The sequence below is a fragment of the Alosa alosa genome, chromosome 17 (assembly GCF_017589495.1).
Source record: "Alosa alosa isolate M-15738 ecotype Scorff River chromosome 17, AALO_Geno_1.1, whole genome shotgun sequence".
Classification (NCBI taxonomy): Eukaryota; Metazoa; Chordata; class Actinopteri; order Clupeiformes; family Clupeidae; genus Alosa; species Alosa alosa.
The window spans coordinates 9,700,740-9,723,111 of record NC_063205.1 but is presented as its reverse complement, the minus strand read 5'-3'; the positions used below and the strand labels follow the sequence as shown (position 1 = coordinate 9,723,111).

General features: G+C 41.1%; 1 protein-coding gene across 1 annotated transcript; it reads right to left on the bottom strand.

Moving 5' to 3' along the window:
- Window positions 1-7,776: 7,776 nt before the first annotated feature.
- On the bottom strand, window positions 7,777-14,597 carry LOC125311062 (dual specificity tyrosine-phosphorylation-regulated kinase 4-like). Its single transcript, XM_048268875.1, has 14 exons — window positions 14,489-14,597; window positions 14,203-14,260; window positions 13,054-13,194; window positions 12,475-12,615; window positions 12,211-12,331; window positions 11,942-12,105; window positions 11,298-11,434; window positions 11,072-11,212; window positions 10,585-10,723; window positions 10,402-10,483; window positions 10,128-10,300; window positions 9,961-10,021; window positions 9,724-9,853; window positions 7,777-9,569 (listed from the first exon to the last, which is right to left on the bottom strand). Exons 1-14 carry the CDS (start codon window positions 14,524-14,526, stop codon window positions 9,089-9,091), a joined length of 2,007 nt encoding a protein of 668 aa, XP_048124832.1. The 5' UTR covers window positions 14,527-14,597; the 3' UTR covers window positions 7,777-9,088.
- Between the last annotated feature and the right edge of the window lie 7,775 nt (window positions 14,598-22,372).

The following is a 22,372-nucleotide window of genomic DNA, read 5'->3' as shown; positions in this document are numbered from 1 at the left end:
GAGTGCGTCTCACCTCTGGCAAGACTCTCGCAGATTGAGAATAACTGCCAGCTTTGCAAGGTGCCGGTGAGAAGCAGCCCCCAAGTCTTCTTACAGCAACACGTCTTTCCGCGTTTTCATGGAAATGCTGCTACCAGACATGGTGTGGTGGGTGAGGTGTTGGCCCTGAAATGGCTAGAAGACGGTGGCTACAGGGTAAGACGCCATGGCACAGTTTTGTGTCCTGGAGAGCCCTGGCTGTCTGCCAGCCCTGATGGGGTTCTGAGTTCAGGGGAGCTGCTAGAAATTAAATGGCCTTTCCTAAAAGCAAATGAAACACTGGATGCATTAATGGGGAGTCAAAAATATGATGTAAAGATTGTAGAGGGTATTCCCAAGTTACAGCCTAATCTACATGCAAATTCAAATTAGCTTGTTCTGTACAAAGTTAAAGGCATGCAAATTACTGATTTGGTCTCATTCAGAACAGGTGATTATTCACATTCCTTATGATGAGGCTGTATGTGTGAAGACTGTGGCTAGACTAAGGATTCTATTTCAGAGACATGCTTCCTTTTGTTTCAGACGAGTATAGTGAAGGTCGCCTGTTGCTCTGTGAGTGTTATATGCAGTTACGCAAATAATCACATTTGATTACTTTATGCTACTTACTTTAACAACTACTTAAAACTACTTGTAATTATTAATGCCTATTGTTTTAATGTAATTTATTTGTGTCGTCTATCAAACATGAAATAAAATAACACATGCTGCAAAAGTGTCAAGTTTATTGACCCCCTCTGACAAAAGGTAAGTTTGTGTATTGCAATATCAGTTCAAGTTTTGTAGAGTTCCAGTGTCCTTGGTTAAGAGTTGCATTTTTGATTTTTCCTATAGGTTCCTATAGGTTTTTCCTATATTTTTGTAATATAATAAAACACTGTCACATTTTGAAACTATTTCAGCTTGTTTAGGCCTATTACTGCTTTCTAAACATATTGAAGACACTTTTAAAATTACTGCGATAATACTGAAAACCATGAGGTTAAATTTTCATACCATTACTGTACATCCCTAACTACAATAGCCTACTACTCACCGCTGACTGAAATAATCACCAATGTATTCTATCTACTCCATACATACAGTACTCTGCTTGCAATAGTAAGTCCCTTCACCATACTTGCAGTACACTGCCCCCCCTCTCCCCTTCATCCGGAAGCTTCTCCAACACACATCAACACACAACACACATCCCAACATACAGCACACTGTGAGGGGTTATGTTCCTTGCTCAAGGGCACTTCAGCCATTCCTACTGGTCGGGGATCGAACCGGCAACCCTCCGGTTACAAGCCCGAAGCCCTAACCAGTAGGCCACAACTGGCCCAAGTACTATAGTATTTAAAGGTTTAAATGTTTGTTTTTAATAATCAACAAACACCACTAACCACTTGGTGAGTTGCACAGTTTTGAAAACGAATGTTAAGGGTTGTTTTAAGGACATGTTTGTGCATGCCCATAGCCAGCCACTCAATTCAAAACGAATCAGAAAGTCGAGACAGGACCCATCGTCAAAATTTCGGTGTCCACCACTCTAGTTCATTTAAAACAAACCAGAAAAGGGACTCAAAGTGCTAAATACCAGAATTATTCTTTAACAATGATTACAATGAGCATTATACTGTATCAACTAGAATGTAACGCCAGAGGAATTACAATAGTGGATGGAAAGCTGCTGGCTTAAAGGAACACGCCACCCAAAACAATGGAAAACATGGATGTTTTTGATTACTTCTACGGCTAGTTACGGCAAAGCCAGCTAGCATAGCAACATGCTAACACAGTCCAGCCGCGCACCAGAGCGTTTGAGTGCACGTACCGACACGGGAGAGGTATGACTCAACTCGTGAAAGTTAAGGTAAGAACATATATTACTACTGACATTGGGTGGCGTGTTCCTTTAATGTTGGTGGGGAAATTCCGTGAAAAAAAAAAACATTAAATCACTTAATCTTTGAGTTCATACAAACCCTCATACCAAAAGACCTTGTGTGTCAAGGCGTTCTTGAGATATAACACTCAAGGTGTTTTTGACCTTGACATTTGACCTTTGACCTCCAACATCAATTCACTTCATCTTTGAGTCCATACAAACAGTCATACCAAATTTCAGGCATGTATGTCAAGGCATTCTTGAGATATCGCACTCAGAGTGTTTATTGACTTGACCTTTGACCTCCAACATCAACTCACTTCATCTTTGAGTCCATACAAACACTTGTACCAAATTTGAAGCATATGCGTCAAACCGTTCTGGAGATATAATCATAGACAGTAAAAGAAATGGACGAACAGACTCCGTCGTTTTCAATGGGAGGGCACAGAGTCAAATAGAACGATTTTTCAGTTGGTCCCCCCAGTACTGCGCAGACTCACACTTAACTCCGTGACGTTAGCCATCGAACTGAATCTTGTAACTCATATGATAGATACACAGAAATTCTTCTCACACTTCCTTCGCCTTCAAAGTCATCAAAGTTAAACATTTATTTATGTATTATTATTAATATCATCCTCACCAAGTCGTGTTAATGTTGAAGCTACCATACATGATCATCTTCAAAAACAGTCATGCTAAAACAAAACAAAAAAGTTATAGCCTTGAAGCTAATCTTTCCACTTTCCCGACCTACGGTCAATCCATCGAAAACCTCTGAAATGATTAGTGCCGTTTTTAAAAAAATTAGGTTTACTTTTTTTTATTATTATTAGGTTGCCTCTGTGTAATGCTTTACCTTAACATACGGTCGTGTATGCTAGGTTTTGCTTATGAGTTACCGTCATAGACAGTAAGGTGGACTGAGCTTCTTATCCAAACAATACGGTTATCTCCCTACGGCGCGAAAGAGGGATTACGTCAAAGCTAGCTTCCCTCCAACCGAACAAGCTAACCATTCTTCTTACGGGTAACCAACGTTACGGACGAGATAGTGGAGTCTGTTTTGCCTTTGTAGTGTTTATGTGGATTACACAGAAGCTACAATATCGACACAGGATATATGTTATATGAAGTTATGGTATTTCAAAAAAATCCTAGAATGAATGGCCTTCTATGGGAGTTAGCAGAGAGGTGGTCCCTCCAGCCTACGTCGATTCTTCTACTTCCGGGAATTCGCCTGCCCCCTTGGATATAATGCTCAAAGCATGAGATATGGCTGTGACTTTTATTTTGACACAGGGGAAACACTTAAACAGGATGTGTAGTTTTAGGGAGCATCAGATTGTATGCATTAGAAGCTGAGACGGTTGAATTCACAGGTGACACCTGTGCCAGTGTTCTAACTAGATGTACCGCATAGCGGTACAAAAAATGACCGCCGCTCAGTCCTGTACCTCCGTTCCGCGAAAATAAATCACACTTCAATTTGTCTCCATATTTTACTCCATCCCCCACTCTTGAAACTTTTGTGTATGCTTGTTTGGCATGCCTGAGTGTGTGTAAAAAACGGCTGCACAGAAAGTACCCTACTGGTGCTGAAAAGGTGAATAGATTGTAGAATAGCCAAAGAAGATGTAGAATTGTTATAAAACCTTTAAAATCTCTAAACAATCACAAGTAGGGCAGTTCATCACAGTTCATCCATTGCAACTGGATTGATGAAAGGTCACTTACACCTGTAGGCTACATTGTATTTGGGAAAAGCAAAAGGTATCAGCATAATGTTATTTATTTATTTATTTTTTATGTATTTATAAACAAAAACATCTCTGTCAGTTCCATGCCGTTTTCAACAGCTATCAAAAACAAAGGTCATTTTTGGATGGATGGATTTTTTGTGAATGTTTCTTCTTCTACATAAGATTTTAGTCATCTTTAGTTCATGTAATACTTTATTGTCAATGCACAAATTAAGTAACAGTAGTCTGAAACGTTATTGTTAATGCACAAATTAAGTAACAGTAGCCTAGTCTGAAACGAAATGCTGTTTTACATCTAACCAGTGGTGCAAATAACTGACATGTCCAAATGGGCCTTGATGATGCTCTTGTTGAAGAGCTTTTGTCCGTTATTGTTAGTGCAAATATAGGCTGATTCATGTTCCCTTGCATTGTTTAACTGAGGTCCATGTCCATGCAGATCAGGCTGGGTTCACCCAGCCTAGTCCATAGGCACCCGATATTGTTTAATTTTCCGATTGAGATATACACGCTCTGGCTATTCTAAATGCAAAAATGCATCAGGGAGTTATGACAAAACGGTAACTAACAAACTAGATCCTAATAGAAAGTTGTTAGCTTCCCTAAGCTACAGGTAGGATTATAAGGTAGGCCTATTGACAACATAAATTGTCAATAGGCTATGCTGGCGACACAAATAAAATCTCCTTTGGAAACCAATGGCTTACGCCTTACAGTATCAAGCGGACTTAAACTGTCATATCGCGGCGAAAAAGTTGTAATAACATTCACGCAGCTCCATGAGTCAAGGAAAGCCGAATGAAGTAGCCACTTCTAAATGGGACCCACTACACAGTAGCTTAAGGTGTTTTGCTAAAGCAGCCATAATGAAATGAAGGTGTCATTGTTTGGATACTTCACACACGCGTGCTTTTTAATTTCACAGACTACAACTACCAAGCTGTAATCAAAGCACATCGATTCCCTCTCACACCCTGCACGCGACTTAAAACAAAAATAAACAGGCGCCTCAGTCTCACGCATGTATAGGCAAAACTGTATCAGACCGGTGTAACGTTGGTAAATCTTCCATTGCACAGAATGATTTTGTAGCACGTGCAATAAATGACAGTCGAAAGATACAAACAGTGCTGCTATACATTTGTTTGGTATAACCGCATTTATAGTTTTCTACAAATGCAATAAATCAAATGCCTCCATCACTCAACCAACGCTTAACGGTAACATTACCTAGGTCCTTATTGATATTACAAGATTAACGTACCTGCAGTAAAACCAAGCATGTCCGATAAACATCCTCAGATTTATTTCGGCTTCAAGAAGAAATGGGAATTACACTTCATGTGAACATCGCCCTATCCTTATTAGATGTTCGCAAGCGTAAATTACAGTCCTTGTATGAAGCGTTCATTGTTTTTCCAACCCACTTTTAACTTCCAACAAAATTACGCCTCACTGCAACGATGCGCCATCTAGTGGACAAACGACTACTTCGCCAATACTGAAAATGCAGCCATGATGATGATGATGAATATTTATTTTGGCTTTCTTTTAATCCTACTGATTTTCATTTTTTACGGGGCAAATCACAAGTGAGTGATTATGAGCCAGGTTGATGTGGGCCCTTGAGACCAACATACCATAAAAGATTCACAGAGAACTGTGTCTGCCCTACCCTCCTTTCGGGGTCCAGTCCAGCTGGGGGCTGCAGATGAAAACGAAAAAATGCCGGTTCCATGCTATCCATGTGGGGGTACATGCTCACCAAGTTTTGTGTACCCCGGTCTTTCAGTGTCCCGGGAATCCTTGTTGGTGTACGTCACTAAATGTACACATAAATTATTTTATTGTAAGGCCCCCCATGATCGAAAGTACACAAAACTTGGCATGCATTCAGAGGGTGTCATAATGATCCTACACTTTTAATTTCGTGCAGTTTTGACCTTGTCAGCCAGAGATATTGAGATGAAAACACCTAATGTTTTGCTTTTTAATTTTTTAACTAGGTGGCGCTATACATGAAATAAGTGGTAATGGGATGGGTTGACATGCCCCTTAAGACCAACATACAAAAAAGGTGGCCCTCCTAGGCCCTACGGTTCTCGAGATATTCACAGAAAACTGTCTCCGGCCACCTACAGGCCAGTTGGTGTATAGTAACATAAATTAATTTATTGTGTGGCCCCCCATGAACGGAATTCCACAAAACTTGGCGTGCATACAGAGGGTGTCATAATGATCCTACACTTCCAATTTCGTGCAGTTTTGACTATGTTAGGTCACAGATACCTTCAATTACACCACCTCATTTTTTACTTTTTTGTGTTTAACTAGGTGGCGCTATACATGAAATGAGTGGTTATGGAATGGGTTGACATGGCCCCTTGAGATCAACATACAAAAAAAATGGTCCTCCTAAACCCTACGGTTTTCGAGATATTCACAGAAAACTGTGTCTGCCCTACCCTCCTTTCGGGGGGGTCCAATTCAGCGGGGGGGCTACAGATCAAAACGAAAATCGATGGTTCCATGCTATCCATGTGGGGTTACATGTCCACCAAGTTTCGTGTACCCCGGTCTTTCAGTGTCCCGGGAATCATTGACGGAAATTTGGGCATGCGAAAAAAAAGAAAAAAAAAAAAAAATCTGACTAAACCTATAAGCGGCGGTCATAATTAGCCCGGGAACAGAGCTATGGAACAGAGTCCCGAAGCCATGACGTAGCGTTGCCAAGGCAGCAATTTCACTGGATCTAAACAAATCAAACTACCATTAGAAATCACCATAGCGGTGGCTTTCTTAATCTATTTCAATAATTTTACAACGTTTCTAAGACGTTAGTATATTTTTACACTGTAGGAATCACATACTACATATATTCATACCAACATGATCAAATTCGTGACTACAGAGTTTTATTTTAGCATGGGTTTCCTCCGTAAAAGAGATCTGCATGTCACTTCACAGCATGCGGTTAAAATCCTTAAATTCACGGACGTGTTTTACCTTTATTTTTTTTGGCAAAAAACGTCGCTCTTAACAGCCGCCAGTCTTTGAGAAGACGTGAAATATCCACTGGAATTTTCTTTCTTTCTATTACCTGCCATGGAATCCGTGTTATGTGGCTAAGCTGCTGCCTAGCAGGTAAAACACGTTTAGATGGATATATTTATTTTTATTAGCTAGAAATGATGCCACATGTCTACATTCAATGCTATTATTTATGCCACTTCGAAAGTTTCAATGCTATTTATGCCACTTCGAAAGCAAGCGCAGCTGCCTTTAGGCCATTATGACATCACAGCCTTTGAAGTTTATGGGGGGAAAATGAGCTTTTTAACATTTTTAATCCCCTATTTCTCAAAAAGTATAAACTTTTTTAAAAATCTGAAAAAATACATCTCTTGCCCCACTCCAGACCTTCAGAACGGTTATTTCAACATGTCTGTATGTTAAGCGGTTAGAGTCGCATTAATTCTTGAAAAGGTAAAAAGAAAAAAGGTTATAATAAGAAGAAGCCAGGAGATTTCAAGATAGTGGATTCCATCCACTATAATAAATATCTACACACACAATATAATTACATATGTATGACACACAATATGCACAGGCATTGCTAATACCGATATCCAATTTAACAATTGTTTTACAGGGGGGGGAATCAAACCAGGAAGGAAGGAGGTGATCAAAGTCACCTAAAAGAAAAACACATGGCCACCAACTGCATGCTTGTCATTTATTAGGGAAGAATGGGATATGGGTGGCTATGGGGAACTGTTATGTTAAGTGAATTATATGTCTAGTGCCATGGGGAGAGATCGGGGTATTGTGGGGGACTAATGGGGAAGTCCCATTGAGTCTGTCATGATGGTCAAGTGCAGAGGGGCCCAACAGGCGCAGTCTAGGTGTCATTATCTGCAGTGCTGTAGGCAAAGTCCCAATGTGATGGCAGTTTGGGTAAGTACAATATGTGGCAGAGGCGAGGATGAACCAAAGTTTGATTTGGGGATGCCAATGCTGTGGAGGGTCAAATTTGGTCTATTTTTTTTTTAATTTTATTTAGGAGTGTGTGTGTGTGTGTGTGTGTGTGGGGGTCCAATTGTGTCTATAATGATGGTTTGGTAAAAGCTTAAGGTCAATGATGCTGCTTGCTTATGATATCATATCACGTCACAATCACTCAGGTCAGGAACATTTCTACTAGATGGAGCCATCACACTTCAAAACAAATCATGATCAATCTGGAATTTTAGGCAGTACTCTCTGCATCTTTGGTAGAGAATTACTGTGACTAGATGAGTATATGAGGGATAAGATCTACTCCCATGTTTAAATAATAGATGTTCAAATATATCCATGCAAAGCTCAGTTTTAGAGGTCGATTAATTATTATTCTATGTTATTTTTGATAATATAAACCAAAGGTGCGTACGTCAAAAACAATGATTCGGACTCAGTGGTTCAGTGGTCAATTCAGAGAATGAGTGATAAAGGAAGACTTAATTATGTTACAAAGGTGCGTAGATCCCTTTAAGTGATCCGCACTCAATGTTATAATTCTGCTTTAGGTGCATGGTAGGAAGGTTTGGTTAAATTATTTATCCAATAGAAGAATCATTGCAAAGTGGCAACAAATGACAGAATTACAGTGAGAAAGTTAAGGGTTGACATCTGCTCCCTTGGGTGTTAATAACAGATGGACAAGTACATTCATGCAAATGTAGAGGTTAGAAATACAGCTCAGTGATTTAATTCAGGCTGTGTAATATATGCAGGCTGAAATACTTTACAAAGGTGTGTCTGCAGTAAATATTTCATCTTAGGAGCACCAATATACTTGCAATATAATATCTTCAAGATGTCAAATACAATGACTAGTCTACTAAAATGCTACATTGGGAGCATAGTAAGAAATTTAGAAAGGGGTGGCCGAATATCCAAAGTGTATATCCAATTAATTTCCTACGAACCATTGCAAAGTTGTCATTCAGCATGGTCCACCAGTTTACCAATTGACATGTTTTTGGTCTTTAACATTTAAAGGTGAGCACTTTTTTAATTTGGGAGCTGAGGTGTGCCAGGAGGTTACTCAACCTCAGTGGTGTGATAGCACTGTCATTTCCTCACCACACACACACACAGACACACACAAATCAAGCATCATCCTTGACCCTATAGCCAGTAGGCCTAATGAAGGGCATCAGTTTGAGGGCAAGGGGTAACTTAGCTGTTAAGTTGTCAATACCTCCTGTATGTCCAAATATTCCTGAAGTTTGGGTGGATCCGGCCCTTAGCGTCAAGAATGTAAGGATACACACGAGAAGGATGAGCAAATCAATACCACCTTAAAACCACCCTCAAAACAGCCCTAGTTGTTGCCTCTCAGTTGAGGCGGGGCCAGACCTGTTTAAGATCCAGGTCTGAAGTAAGGGTTGTGGCATCCATGGGGGATGATAATTTGGGCTGACTTTGGTTTGGCCACCTTGCACCTGCTGCCACCACTGCTGGGGACCTTGATTGCTCCCTCCGCTGCATACTTCCAGGCCGTCGCACCTGGTACAGATTGGTGGTCCAGAGAAGCCAGCTTGTCTCTCCCGGGGCTCTGCCTATCGGTCTTTCCTGCTTGGCCCTGCTTGTAGGACTTAGCAGAGTAGAGTCGGTGAAACTTATCGGCCACCGTGATTGACCTCTCGGCCACCTGCTTGATGGACTTCCCGGCCACCAGAGGGATGGATTTCTCGGCCGCCTGCTTGGGGGACTGGGGAGGGGTGTTGACCTCAACTGTCTTCCTAGAGGTACGGATCCTTGTGTGACACCTGTTTTTGGCCTCAGCAAACCAATCATGCTGAAGGGCCTCATCCGGAGTCATGCGCTTAGTTGGGTCCCAGCTGCATAAGGTAGTGAAGTGTCAAAGAATCTATATGTGAGCATAATTAGAAACGATAAAATGCCACCATATCCCTCTCACTCTACCCTATGTCTGCCCTGTGTTGCCCTATGTCTCATTTTGGATTCTATGTTTTGTACTGCACTGATACATACGCAAGGCAGCCCCTGATGAAGTCCAGAAAGAGTGGATCAGAGGTCTTCAGAATGCTGGCCAGATCTTTGGATCCAGTTTTTCTGGTCTTGCCCTTGGTATTAGTGTAGGGCCTTGGTTTGCCATTAGGCTCTGGGGGAGAAAAGGCTCATCGTTTACATAGGGACAAACTCTCATGGGGCCATCTTCTCCTCAGGTCATGTCCTGTAGCATGACTGCACCTGATATCAGGAACTCACCAAAAAACTTTTTCATCCTAGGCGCAGTCTGAAGCATCTCCTCCGGAGGCACTCCCAGCACCTGAGACACAAACACACCTCAACGATCATGACATGCAACTGCAGCACTCATTCACAAAATGGAGAACCTGTGTTAGATACACGGAACAATTGCTGTTAGACAGTACCTCTATGATGAGGGCAAGCTGGTCCTTCTCATTCTCTCCAGGAAAGAGTGGCACGCCGGTGTACAGCTCCGCAATGATGCAGCCAAGGCTCCACATATCAATCTCTATGCCATAGCTGCAGCCCAGGATGATCTCAGGGGAGCGGTAGAAGCGGCTCTGGATGTAAGAGTACACTGCGGACAAGAAGGCCCAGAGGTAAGTGGTGAGATGAGAGGGAGACTAGACTGTGGGGATGATGAAGAGGACGAACAGGGAAGGGCTGTGCCTCACACACCTCTCTCATGATCGAAGCAACTAGATCCAAAATCGATCACTTTGATGTTCTGCGAGCCGTTCTGGGTAACAACGATGTTCTCCTGCAACAAACGCCCATCAACTCAGCATTGAGATCATGAACAGTAATGGCAGGACATTCTGCATCATGCAAGCAGATGGATGGGGAGCAATGATAGCATACCGGCTTTAGGTCACAGTGGATTATCTTCTCATGATGAAGCATCTGCAGGCACTTAAGGATGGAGTGAGTGAAGCGACGCACTGTGGCTTGGCTGAAGCCCTTATAGCGGTTCTTCTTCATAGTCTCATGGAGGTTATCTCTGAAATCATGGGAAAAAAAAACAAGTGGCTCTTTAAAGGTACAGTATATAGTCACATCAGATGTGCTAAGTGCTCTAATAAAAAAACAATAACACATCATCAATATCCATTTAGCCAATGTATTTTGGTTTTCCTCTAGACCACTAAAGCTAAGTGAATTATTTTTTTTTTTTTAAATGTCACATTACATTACAGTAATCAAGTGCCAATTCTTGAATACATTTTGCCGTTGATTATTTTGACCTTATTCTGGAGGCTTAATCATCTTCGGTCACCATCTTTCTCACATGTGGTGAACTAATGAGAAGTTTTCTTAGATTAATTTCCCGGCCGTCCACTAGCCTTACCCCTGGAGCTCAAAGGTGATGCATAGGTGGTCACGGAACATAAAGCACTCCTTCATGTGGATGACATTGAAGTGGTTGTTCCGATCTTTCTTGCGCAACCGATCCAAGATCTTGAGCTCCACCAGGCCTTGTTGCTTGAATCTGTGCCCAAAGCACATGAATTAATAACATAATAGAAATATGTATTGAACTATAGAAAGTATATACATTCATGGAGTCTTTTTACCTTCTTTTGTTGAGAAGAATCTTAACAGCAACCAGTTCTTTGGTCTTATGATCCATACATTTCAGGACTTGACCAAATGATCCCTTTCCAATTACCTCCAGAACTTCATAGCGGTATTGAAGGTGGTCATGCAAAACCTTGAACATCCATAAAGAAAAACAATATTTCATGACAATGCACACCTAAGTATTCGGTTATTATGCAATAATAGGCTGATAATTCTCTTTCCGGGTCCAACGGCTTTCAGAGCCGCTCGTTTTTCTCTATAGACAGTAAAATAAACTATTTTTTCCACTATCAGAGTAGCCTTTAAGAAAATTGTCATCCTACTACTCACTTGTTGACTCAACCTAATAAAATCCTATTTTTCGTGGACCTGGACGGCACCCTTGATTATATCATCTGGCTGCACAGCTGCAGCAATTACTCTGTTAAAGTTAACCGATTTTGTTTAATCCTCACTAAACTGAGGTGATGGTGATAAGGTTTACAAGTAAAAACCGGCTGGCTGCGCTAGTAAATGTTTTTGGAGGAAAAAGCTGTTAGGCCCATGACGTCGGACAACCGAATACGTGTACACCTCATAAGGAATGATACAATGATGCCTACAGTATGACATCTGCACTGTTCTAAAGACAGGATACCTTGATGTACATGCCATTCTCATCATCAAAGCCATTGTTTTGGGGAGCCCCTTTAATTGCTTCGATCTTCTGGGCATCGAGACCAAGGAAGTAGATCTCCGGAAAGTTGATGATCTCTTCCTGCTCAAACTCCGACAGCTTATCCCTGAATATTTTCAGTGCCTCTGAAAAAACATTTAACAAATAAAATATCAGTCGCCAGAGAGACTCAGTCATTACAGAGATATCCGCTGTCTTTTATCACCCAATGCACTTGAATTTCTCTGTACCTCTTGGTGTTAGGGGCAGTGACTTTGCTCCATTGTAGTGTCCTGCACTTGTCCTACTGTTGACGCATTCTGGCAGATTCTCCACTTTGGACCTGAATTTCGAGGTCCGAGGCCTATCGTCCTGTTTAATGGCAGATTCAGATTCAGTCAAACACAGTTCCACTTGGGTTTACCTGTCTGTATATAGTGAAAGCACTTAAGTGATGGACAGTCCCAGTGAAAACCCTGACAGTTTTCCACATGTATCTACCCTGACATGCTTACATCGCTGGGTGGCGGGATCACAGGAGGAGTATTGTGGATAACAGGAGCAATACGGGGCAGGATGTCCTTATGGCTGCTGGTCTTCAGGGGGTTACGACACACTGGCTTATTCTCCAGATGAGGAAATGTGCCAAGATGGTGCTGTGGGGAAGAGACAGAGATACAGATGAAATGTGAACGGGTGACAACTTTCCTGCAGCATGTGAATGCTCCTGTGGTGTATATAGTGGCAAGACAAAGGGGGGTTTAAAAAGCATCTAGTCTGCTCATCCAGCTGACTTGCACCCAGGTGTGCCACAGGCACTAACTAGACCTCCTGAGAGGCAGGTAGGGTTACCTGGAATGAGAAAGGGATAGGGACAAAGGCATAGAGGTACAGCACTGACTGCCGTTCTCTGTATGTGTGTGTGTGTGTGGTGGTAAGGGGTGGATTACTGGGTTTGATTGGGTCATGGGCAGAGACACCAGTTCTCAGGTAAATTCCTACTCTGTGAGGGGTCGCCCGTCCCCCAACTGCACACACTAGGAGAGTGCATCCCAGGGGACACTTTCTGTGAGGATGGAATGAAAAGGCCTCACCTGCTGGTAGGGTCTACCAGATACCATGCGTATACCAGATTTCTGGGGTTTGCTCGATCGAAGCCCTTCCCCAGATATCACATGCAAGGCAGTCCCTGAAGTTCCACCGTGGGGTTTGGGACCCGGGGGACACTCATCCGGCTATAAAAAAAGATTTTCACATCATCACTTTCCTAAAACACAGACTTTCAGCACTGTCCTCACCTCTAAATATTCAACCCTGGCCAATAAGGGACTGGTCACATTGCACTGTTTTGCAATGGTTCTCTCCTTATCTTAGTGATAGATCATTTTCAGTTAGTTTAGGCAATTTCTCCTCTTCCTCTGCCCCTATAAAGTGTGGTGTTCCTCAGGGTTCCATTTTGGGCCCTCTTTTATTCTCTCGTTATATGCTACCCCTTGGCTAAATTTTTAATAAGTATAACATTCAGTATCACTGCTATGCAGATGACACTCAGTTTTACCTGCCTGTGAACACTGATGGCATTTGTTCATTGGAGAATATTTTTAACTGTCTCAGTAACGTCAAACGCTGGATGGCAAGATATTTTCTTCAACTGAACGAAAGTAAAACTGATATAATTATTTTTGGCCTTCCAAGTGATGTTTCTATCTTGAAAAATGAGCAGATAAATGAGGTTCCCCAAGACAGTTTGGCCAGAAAGGCCCAAGCCACAGCCTCTGTTCCCCTTTAGAATAATATTGTTCACTATGTAAGCTATAATCATAGTTTTTCCTTATTGCCTATTGATAGGTTATTTTTTTAGCCCAGCCATATAAAATATTCACATTCTATTTCATAGTTACATTCAAATCACTGACATTACAGTGTTTCCCAAAGAATTGAATTCCATTTGTGGTGGTTGGTTTGCAGAACTAACTTGAATGCAACTGTTTTTTAAACAAATTAGCACAGCGTGATTATGATGCTAACCAGATTTAAGCACAATTTAGTACAACCTGCAAAATCATTGTGTGGTGGTCAGTGTTGATATTGTGGTGGGCCGCCACAAATAAGTCAATGTATGGGAAACACTGCAATATGTGCAGCAGTCTAGATTAGCCTACATTTCGCCAAATTGTTGGTCAGGAAAGTCCATTCCTATTTCAACCATTTAACTACCGGTAAGTGTGCTTTTATTCACATACCTTGCTCAGAACTGGCAGGCCGTTGTCTCGTTCTTTCGGCTTTCTTGCAGTTTTACGTCTAAAATTAAACAAATATTGTTAATTTCTTGGGCGACCGTCATTTCAGCCAGGTTATAGCCATACCATGAACTATTTAGGCTAATTCATTTACGTCATTGGCTTATATACTTCAATGTATTTGAGCGTGGACCTGTTTCACGGACATCCACCTAGAACTTAATTCTCAGCGAGATGAATATTAAAGTCATACCACAAATATTCATACTAGGCTAAATTATCTACTCACCTATTTGGGGGTCGTTCCCCAAGATTCCCAGAACTCATGTTTGCCTTAGAAGAGAAGTCTTATTCGGCATATGAGAGTAATCTTGCTCATGAAAGCGATAAAGCTACAATGAAGCAATCTCTGAAAGGCTATGGATTATATTTGATATGTCTCCAATGTCATAATGAACCGCCCGTGACGTCATAAAGCAATTGACAATCCAACGTCAAACGGGACCTTTGGGCAGAGCTCTGGGTCGAGGCTAGCGTTCTAAAGCATTATCGGTATCATTCTAAATGCCAAGGAACACAATTTCGAACATCGAACAACGCATCACGCCTGGGAACTTCATCTTCATGAAACAATACTGCAGACTTCGATTGTTATAATACTTCTTTACTCAAATTCATTTTCGCCAGACAAAAAAAAAAAAAAAAAAAACATTGACATTAACATACATACATATTAAATTCAACATACTTTTAAAATAAATGGTATTAAATGAACCGACAACACCAGAGGCGAGTTCTTTTAGACTGCAAGGGCTAATGTTAAGTTAATGGTCAAATATGTACTATTGTGGTAATATTTTATTAACTAAAAATGCGTTAGCGTCGTTCAGAATCAGCTACATCGACTTACTCGATTTCCTTTTCATTCCCGTAGCATCACAGTACGTGCATTTCCCTGTTGAAGCCATCGTCCATGGAGTTCATTTATGCATAACTGAAGGGGGATGCAACCAGTGTCACTCAGACTAACTAGCAGAAGTGTTTCAAAAAGGCGGAGGAGACAGCCGTAGCCTCCAACTCCTCGGAGCCAGCGCTGCTTTGAACAGATTTTTTTCAGGATAAATGTTGCGAGTATTTCCCGCCCACGGACGCTCAGCGTCTCTGGGGGTGAATGGAGGAGTGGGCTGGCCTCGGCTGGCCCGGATTCCGAGTTTCTGCGTGATGATTGGAGGGTCTAAAATGCGTCTCCTTTTGTTTTGATTGACAGTGATTTTTGTACTATAAAAAGTCACCGAAGCAATTCATTTAAGCTTAGTCCATCGCGGATTTTGCAAGTGTAGTCCACATATAAACTTTTGCAAATGTCACGTTTTTGCTTGGCGAAATTGCTAGCCAATTTGTATGCACGCCACACACTGTGAGAGAAGATGAGCAAGTGGTCAAAACGCAAGCAGTGTTCTGCAGTATATTGCAAAAATTATCAGTCCACCAGAAGTGATTTGGCATTTCATCACATTTATTTTCCATAGCATAGACATGCTTTTTTAGTTCTGAGTGTGGTGGATGAAATATCGTGGTAACAATTTTCAGGCTCAACCTGGTGGGAATGTCTTAGCAGGGAATTCTAAATACTAGATGCTTGCATTAGTTGCTTGCATGAGTTGATTAAAAACCCGCACCAGCTTAAAATGAAATAACAGAAATAACAATATTGATGGTATGCGACAGGAGAAGTAGTGATTACTTCATTTTGCTTAATGCCTGACCGAAATGAATAGTAGGCCTACTGACTGAGGCAAAGTGTTTGCAACCAGATAGCAATTGCTATCTCGTGCGTGCCATAGCTATGCAATGCCATTTTATGTTAGCATCATAAATAGATTTAAGAGTAACAGAATTTAATGCTATGATCTTAACTGATGTGCCTGACAGTCACGGTCTATCAGCAATTGTAAAGGTCTATTTGAACACTAGCATCAAATTTACTGTGGGAAATGACAACTAGAGAGACAATAGGTCTGAGATCAATGCAATTTTTCAAAATGTTCATATTATATTATCTCCAGTCACACCAAGTGCATGGACATTAATGGTGTTACCAATTACCAGACAAATGCACTAGTCTGCATAGCCTCTGCATTTCTGCATAAAGTGCTGCAGTGTAATTTTCTTGTTCAAAATAATTTTGACACTTGAAAACATTTATTCATCATGTTTCATATATATATATGAAACATGATATATCCGTATCTTTGCATTGCATGATGGGATGTCATTTTCAAATAATCAACATTGCATTTTATTATTATTATGACCGCCGCGCAGCGAAGCGGCGGTCATATAGGTTTAGTCAGATTTTTCTGACTTTTCTGTCAGTCTTAAGGGGGCATGTCAACCCATCCCATTACCACTTATTTCATGTATAGCGCCACCTAGTTAAAAATTAAAAAGCAAAAAATTAGGTGTTTTCATCACAATATCTCTGGCTGACAAGGTCAAAACTGCGAAATTAAAGTGTAGGATCATTATGACACCCTCCGAATGCATTCCAAGTTTTGTGTACTTTCGTTCATGGGGGGCCTTACAATAAAATAATTTATGTGTACATTTAGTGACGTACACCAACAAGGATTCCCAGGACACTGAAAGACCGGGGTACACAAAACTTGGTGGGCATGTACCCCCACATGGATAGCATGGAACCGTCATTCTTCGTTTTTGATCTGTAGCCCCCGCTGGACTGGACCCCCCGAAAGGAGGGAAGGGCAGACACAGTTCTCTGTGAATATCTTGAGAACTGTAGGGCCTAGGATGACCAATTTTTTCCGTATGTTTGCCTCCAGGGATCATGTTAACCCATTCCATGTGCACACATGTGCATAGCATAAACAGATACACACGCACACACATACATTTACAGTAATCATAATGTGATGACACATACTCACGCGTAGACATATGTACGCATGCATGCACATGCACAAAACACACACATGAGGCAAACACACAAGCACGCACACACACACACACACACACATAAACATAAATTTGTACGCACACATGCACACAATTCAAGAATTTTTCCGTCATCTACTCCCTGAATTTTTGGTCATTGATACCGGGACACCGAACCACCGGGGTACATGAAATTTGGTGGGATTGTAGCCCCACTAGACTTTTACGCGTGCTGGGCCCCCTGAACCGCAAAAAAAAAACAGTTTTTCATAAATAACTACCTGAACCGTGGCACTGAGGATGAAGAATCTTTTATGGTATGTTGGTCTCAAGGGCCCACATCAACCTGGCTCATAATCACTCATTTGTGATTTGCACCCCCACCCCCCGGTAAAAATGAAAATGCAATATTATTCTGCTTTAATCGCCCCTATCTTCAGTTAAGATGTTCAGAACTGCACCAAATTTTATGTGTATGATTGACCTGGCATTTTCTGGGGGTATGCCAAGTTTCGTAGAATTTCATCCATGGGGGGGGTCTAAAAAAATTAGGTTATGTGTACATTTAGTGACTGTACACTCATTGGCCTGTAAATGGCGGTGCACACATATACACATGCACACACACAGGCACCCACATACTATTGGTATTAGAACGGCCGATACATAATTACAAATTCAGTAGGATTAAAAGAAAGCCAAAATAAATATTCATCATCATCATCATGGCTGCATTTTCAGTATTGGCAAGAAGTAGTCGTTTGTCCACTAGATGGCGCATCGTTGCAGTTAGACGTAATTTTGTTGGAAGTTAAAAGTGGGTTGGAAAAAACAATGGACGCTTTACTAATTTACTAATTTACCGCAGCGAACATCTAATAAGGATAGGACGATGTTCACATGAAGTGTAATTCCCATTTCTTCTTGAAGCCGAAATAAATCTGAGGATGTTTATCGGACATGCTTGGTTTTTACTGCAGAATACGTTAATCTTGTAATATCAATAAGGACCTAGGTAATGTTACCGTTAGCATTGGTTGAGTGATGGAGGCATTTGATTGATTGCATTTGTAGAAAACTATAAATGCGGTTATACCAAGCAAATGTATAGCAGCACTGTTTGTATCTTTCGACTGTCATTTATTGCACGTGCTACAAAATCATTCTGTGCAATGGAAGATTTACCAACGTTACACGGTCTGATACAGTTTTGCCTATACATGCATTGAGACTGAGGCGCCTGTTTATTTTGTTTTAAGTGCGTGCAGGGTGTCGCGAGGGGAATCGATGTGCTTTGATTACACCTTGGTAGTTGTAGTCTGTGAAATTAAAAAGCACGTGTGTGTGTGAAGTATCCAAACAATGACACCTTCATTTCATTATGGCTGCTTTAGCAAAACACCTTAAGCTACTGTGTAGTGGGTCCCATTTAGAAGTGGCTACTTCATTCGCCCTTTCCTTGACTCATGGAGCTGCGTGAATGTTATAACAACTTTAAGCCCGCGATATGACAGTTTAAGTCCGGCTTGATACTGTAAGGCGTAAGCCATTGGTTTCAAAGGAGATTTTATTTGTGTAAGCCAGCATAGCCTATTGACAATTTATGTTGTAAATAGGCCTACCTTATAATCCTACCTGTAGCTTAGGGAAGCTAACAGCTTTCTATTAGGATCTAGTTTGTTAGTTACCGTTTTGTCATAACTCCCTGATGCATTTTTGCATTTAGAATAGCCAGAGCGTGTATATCTCAATCGGAAAATTAAACAATATCGGGTGCCTATGGACTAGGCTGGGTAAACCCAGCCTGATCTGCCCGCTATTTATTTTTTGATTTCTTAAAAGATTGAGCTTGGTCTGATGAAAGCCAGACTAGCCATGGACCTCAGTTAAACAATGCAAGAGAACATGAATCAGCCTATATTTGCACGAACAATAACGGACAAAAGCTCTTCAACTTTGGCCCGTTAAAATGTGTATGAACAGTCTAGCGACGCATTTCATTCATCAAGGCCCATTTGGACATGTCAGTTATTTGCACCACTGGTTAGATGTAAAACAGCATTTCGTTTCAGACTAGGCTACTGTTACTTAATTTGTGCATTAACAATAACGTTTCAGACTACTGTTACTTAATTTGTGCATTGACAATAAAGTATTACATGAACTAAAGATGACTAAAATCTTATGTAGAAGAAGAAACATTCAAAAAAATCCATCCATCCAAAATGACCTTTGTTTTTGATAGCTGTGAAAAACGGCATGGAACTGACAGAGATGTTTTTGTTTATAAATACATAATAAATAAATAAATAAATAACATTATGCTGATACCTTTTGCTTTTCCCAAATACAATGTAGCCTACAGGTGTAAGTGACCTTTCATCAATCCAGTTGCAATGGATGAACTGTGATGAACTGCCCTACTTGTGATTGTTTAGAGATTTTAAAGGTTTTATAACAATGCTACATCTTCTTTGGCTATTCTACAATCTATTCACCTTTTCAGCACCAGTAGGCTACTTTCTGTGCAGCCGCACACACACACTCAGGCATGCCAAACAAGCATACACAAAAGTTTCAAGAGTGGGGGATGGAGTAAAATATGGAGACAAATTGAAGTGTGATTTATTTTCGCGGAACGGATGTACAGGACTGAGCGGCGGTCATATTTTGTACCGCTATGCGGTACATCTAGTTGTTGTTATGTGTTGTGTGTTTTTTTATGTACATAAAAAAATGCGTTGGTCTCGAGGACTCGGTCTGAAATTACGAGTCCTTCTCCTCCCACTGTGGTCCGTGGCCGAGTCAAGACCGAGTCTTTGAAGGAACAAGTCCGAGACGAGTCCGAGAAAGCAGAAATCGGTCTTGAGACCGGTCTCGGGTCCGAGGCCGGACTCGAGTACTACATCACTAGCAGATTCCATGTGTGGAGGGGTGGCAACACAACATCGTGTGTCTGAAAATGCTGTGGTCTGACCTTCGGTCAGTGTCCTTCCTCTTAACAAATCGTCTTAATCAAGACTGCCTGGAAAATGCCTACTCAAGTATCAGAGGTATGTTAAATACACTTTATATTCATAATACATATATGTATTATGAATATAAAGTGTATTTAACATACCTCTGATACTTGAGGAAGGAAATCTGCAAGACTTGGCAATTACTATATATGGATAACATTGAATATCACGTATGATATTCAATGTTATCCATATATAGTAATTGCCAAGTCTTGCAGATTTCCTTACTTTGAAAACATCTATCCTTCATTAAGAAGATCCAATGGACTGCACTGAGGTCAGGGAGAGAGAGAATCTCTTGTGTGAGTCAGAGAAGTCAGGGAGAGTAGTCAGCAGGGACCAGCTGTCTACTGCTGGAAACTCTGAGGTAGACTGCTCAGCCAGGACCAGCTATCTCCAAGAACATCAGGTCTAGACCAAAAGACAGAACTGAGGATTTTCAATCTAGCACACAACATAATAATTGACAGTATTGTCTTTGAACGATTTTGTGACAGTTATAATAACCTATTCATAACTTGTATTTTTGACCTTTTTTTTTGTCAGTGAATTTGGTAATGTTATATTTTGTTGTTTTAGTTTCTAGAGCAGTGATGCTGTCCTGAAGTGTGACATCGGCCCACCCAGGCTCGGACTGGTAATCTGTACAACATGTGGGCCGGTGACCTCCGGGATTTTTTTTTTTTAAAGTTATTAAGCCTATTTGCGGCCCGTCATGTAGACCTAGGCTTAGCCTATAAATGCAGTTGCATCCATTTGGATTGGGGGGTGACAGGTCAATCATTTTGGCCTCTTCATGACAGGTTCAGTGTGTGTTACGATCGCGCCCCCCTGCCCCACCCCTCAAGTGGATTTGCCCAAGCAGCCGCTTGGTTTGTGGGTAAATATAGCCTACGTGTCCATGCATGGTAGCCTAGGCTATATAAGTGCCCTCCGCTGGCTGGTGTTCACATCATCGCAGTTTAACCGTAAACAGCAATCAGAGGTGTCTAATTTTATTCCAGAAATATATTGTTTTTATAGACGTAAGCAGGCTCGGACTGGTAATCTGCACAACCGGGCAAATGCCCGGTGGGCCGGTCCACATGTGGGCCGGTGACCTCCGGGATTTTTTTTTTTTTTAAGTTATTTAGCCTATTTGCGGCCCGTCATGTAGACCTAGGCTTAGCCTATAAATGCAGTTGCATCCATTTAGATTGGGGGGTAACAGGTCAATCATTTTGGCCTCTTCATGACCGGTTCAGTGTGCGTTACGATCGCGCCCCCCTGCCCCACCCCTCAAGTGGATTTGTCCAAGCAGCCGCTTGGTTTGTGGGTAAATATAGCCTACGAGTCCATGCATGGTAGCCTAGGCCAGGGGTCCCCAACCTTTTATGTACCATGGACCGGTTTGATTCCTATTTTTTTTTCACGGGCCGGCGGGGTCCGTGGTTCCATGTTCCATATGTGTTGTGCATGTGTAACCCGCACGACGAGGGAAGGCCTGTGCTTGTGCGGGAACAGTCTAGTTCTAAACTGTAGGTTCAAAAGGAGACTGGTTTAGGTTATTACTAGACCACAGTTCAATGACTCACCCCAAGACAACACACCACTCTCAAAGATTCTTCTTTAAATACAAAATATATTTATTTTAACATTCAAATATCATTCAATTCACTCTATGCAATCATATATTATTCTATTCTAAGGTATCAGTGGAAATATAAAAAACTATTGTGATATATATATTTACTATTTCATTTGACTGTATTATTGATATTCTATTTAAAATCTATTTATAGTCTATTTAATGTAACAAGAAATGAGTAGAATGATTAGAATGGACGTGGAAGAGGATGATTGTGGCATTAAGAATGTGTAAGGAGCCAACAATTTACTGATGAGTTAACTTCAAGAATTTTCTGTTAAGTTTCTGATTAGGCTGAAAGATGTGCCGATTTTGGGATCTAGCAAATGCACATGTAGCCCTGCATAGTCAGCCTGTTAAACAGTAGTGAATGGGCATGACATCGGAGCAGGTAGAAGGACTGCAAAAAAAAAAAAACACTTCTAAAATTGATCTGCAACTGTATAAATCACAAACATCCATATTAGAATAAGTTTTAATATTTTAAAAATTTTTTAGAAATTTATTTCTGAATATTTACTTTTGAAAAGTCTATCGCGTGAGCTGTTAGCCTTATGCGAGACGTTAGAAC

Bases quoted from the DNA above. Each gene is read 5' to 3' on its own strand.
- LOC125311062 (XM_048268875.1), bottom strand. From the start codon at position 14,526: ATGAGTTCTGGGAATCTTGGGGAACGACCCCCAAATAG. The intron at 14,261-14,488 runs GTGAGTAGATAA...GTTTAATTTTAG, and splicing joins GGGGAACGACCCCCAAATAG to ACGTAAAACTGCAAGAAAGC. The intron at 11,213-11,297 runs GTAAAAAGACTC...CTTTGGGCACAG, and splicing joins ATTCTTCTCAACAAAAGAAG to ATTCAAGCAACAAGGCCTGG.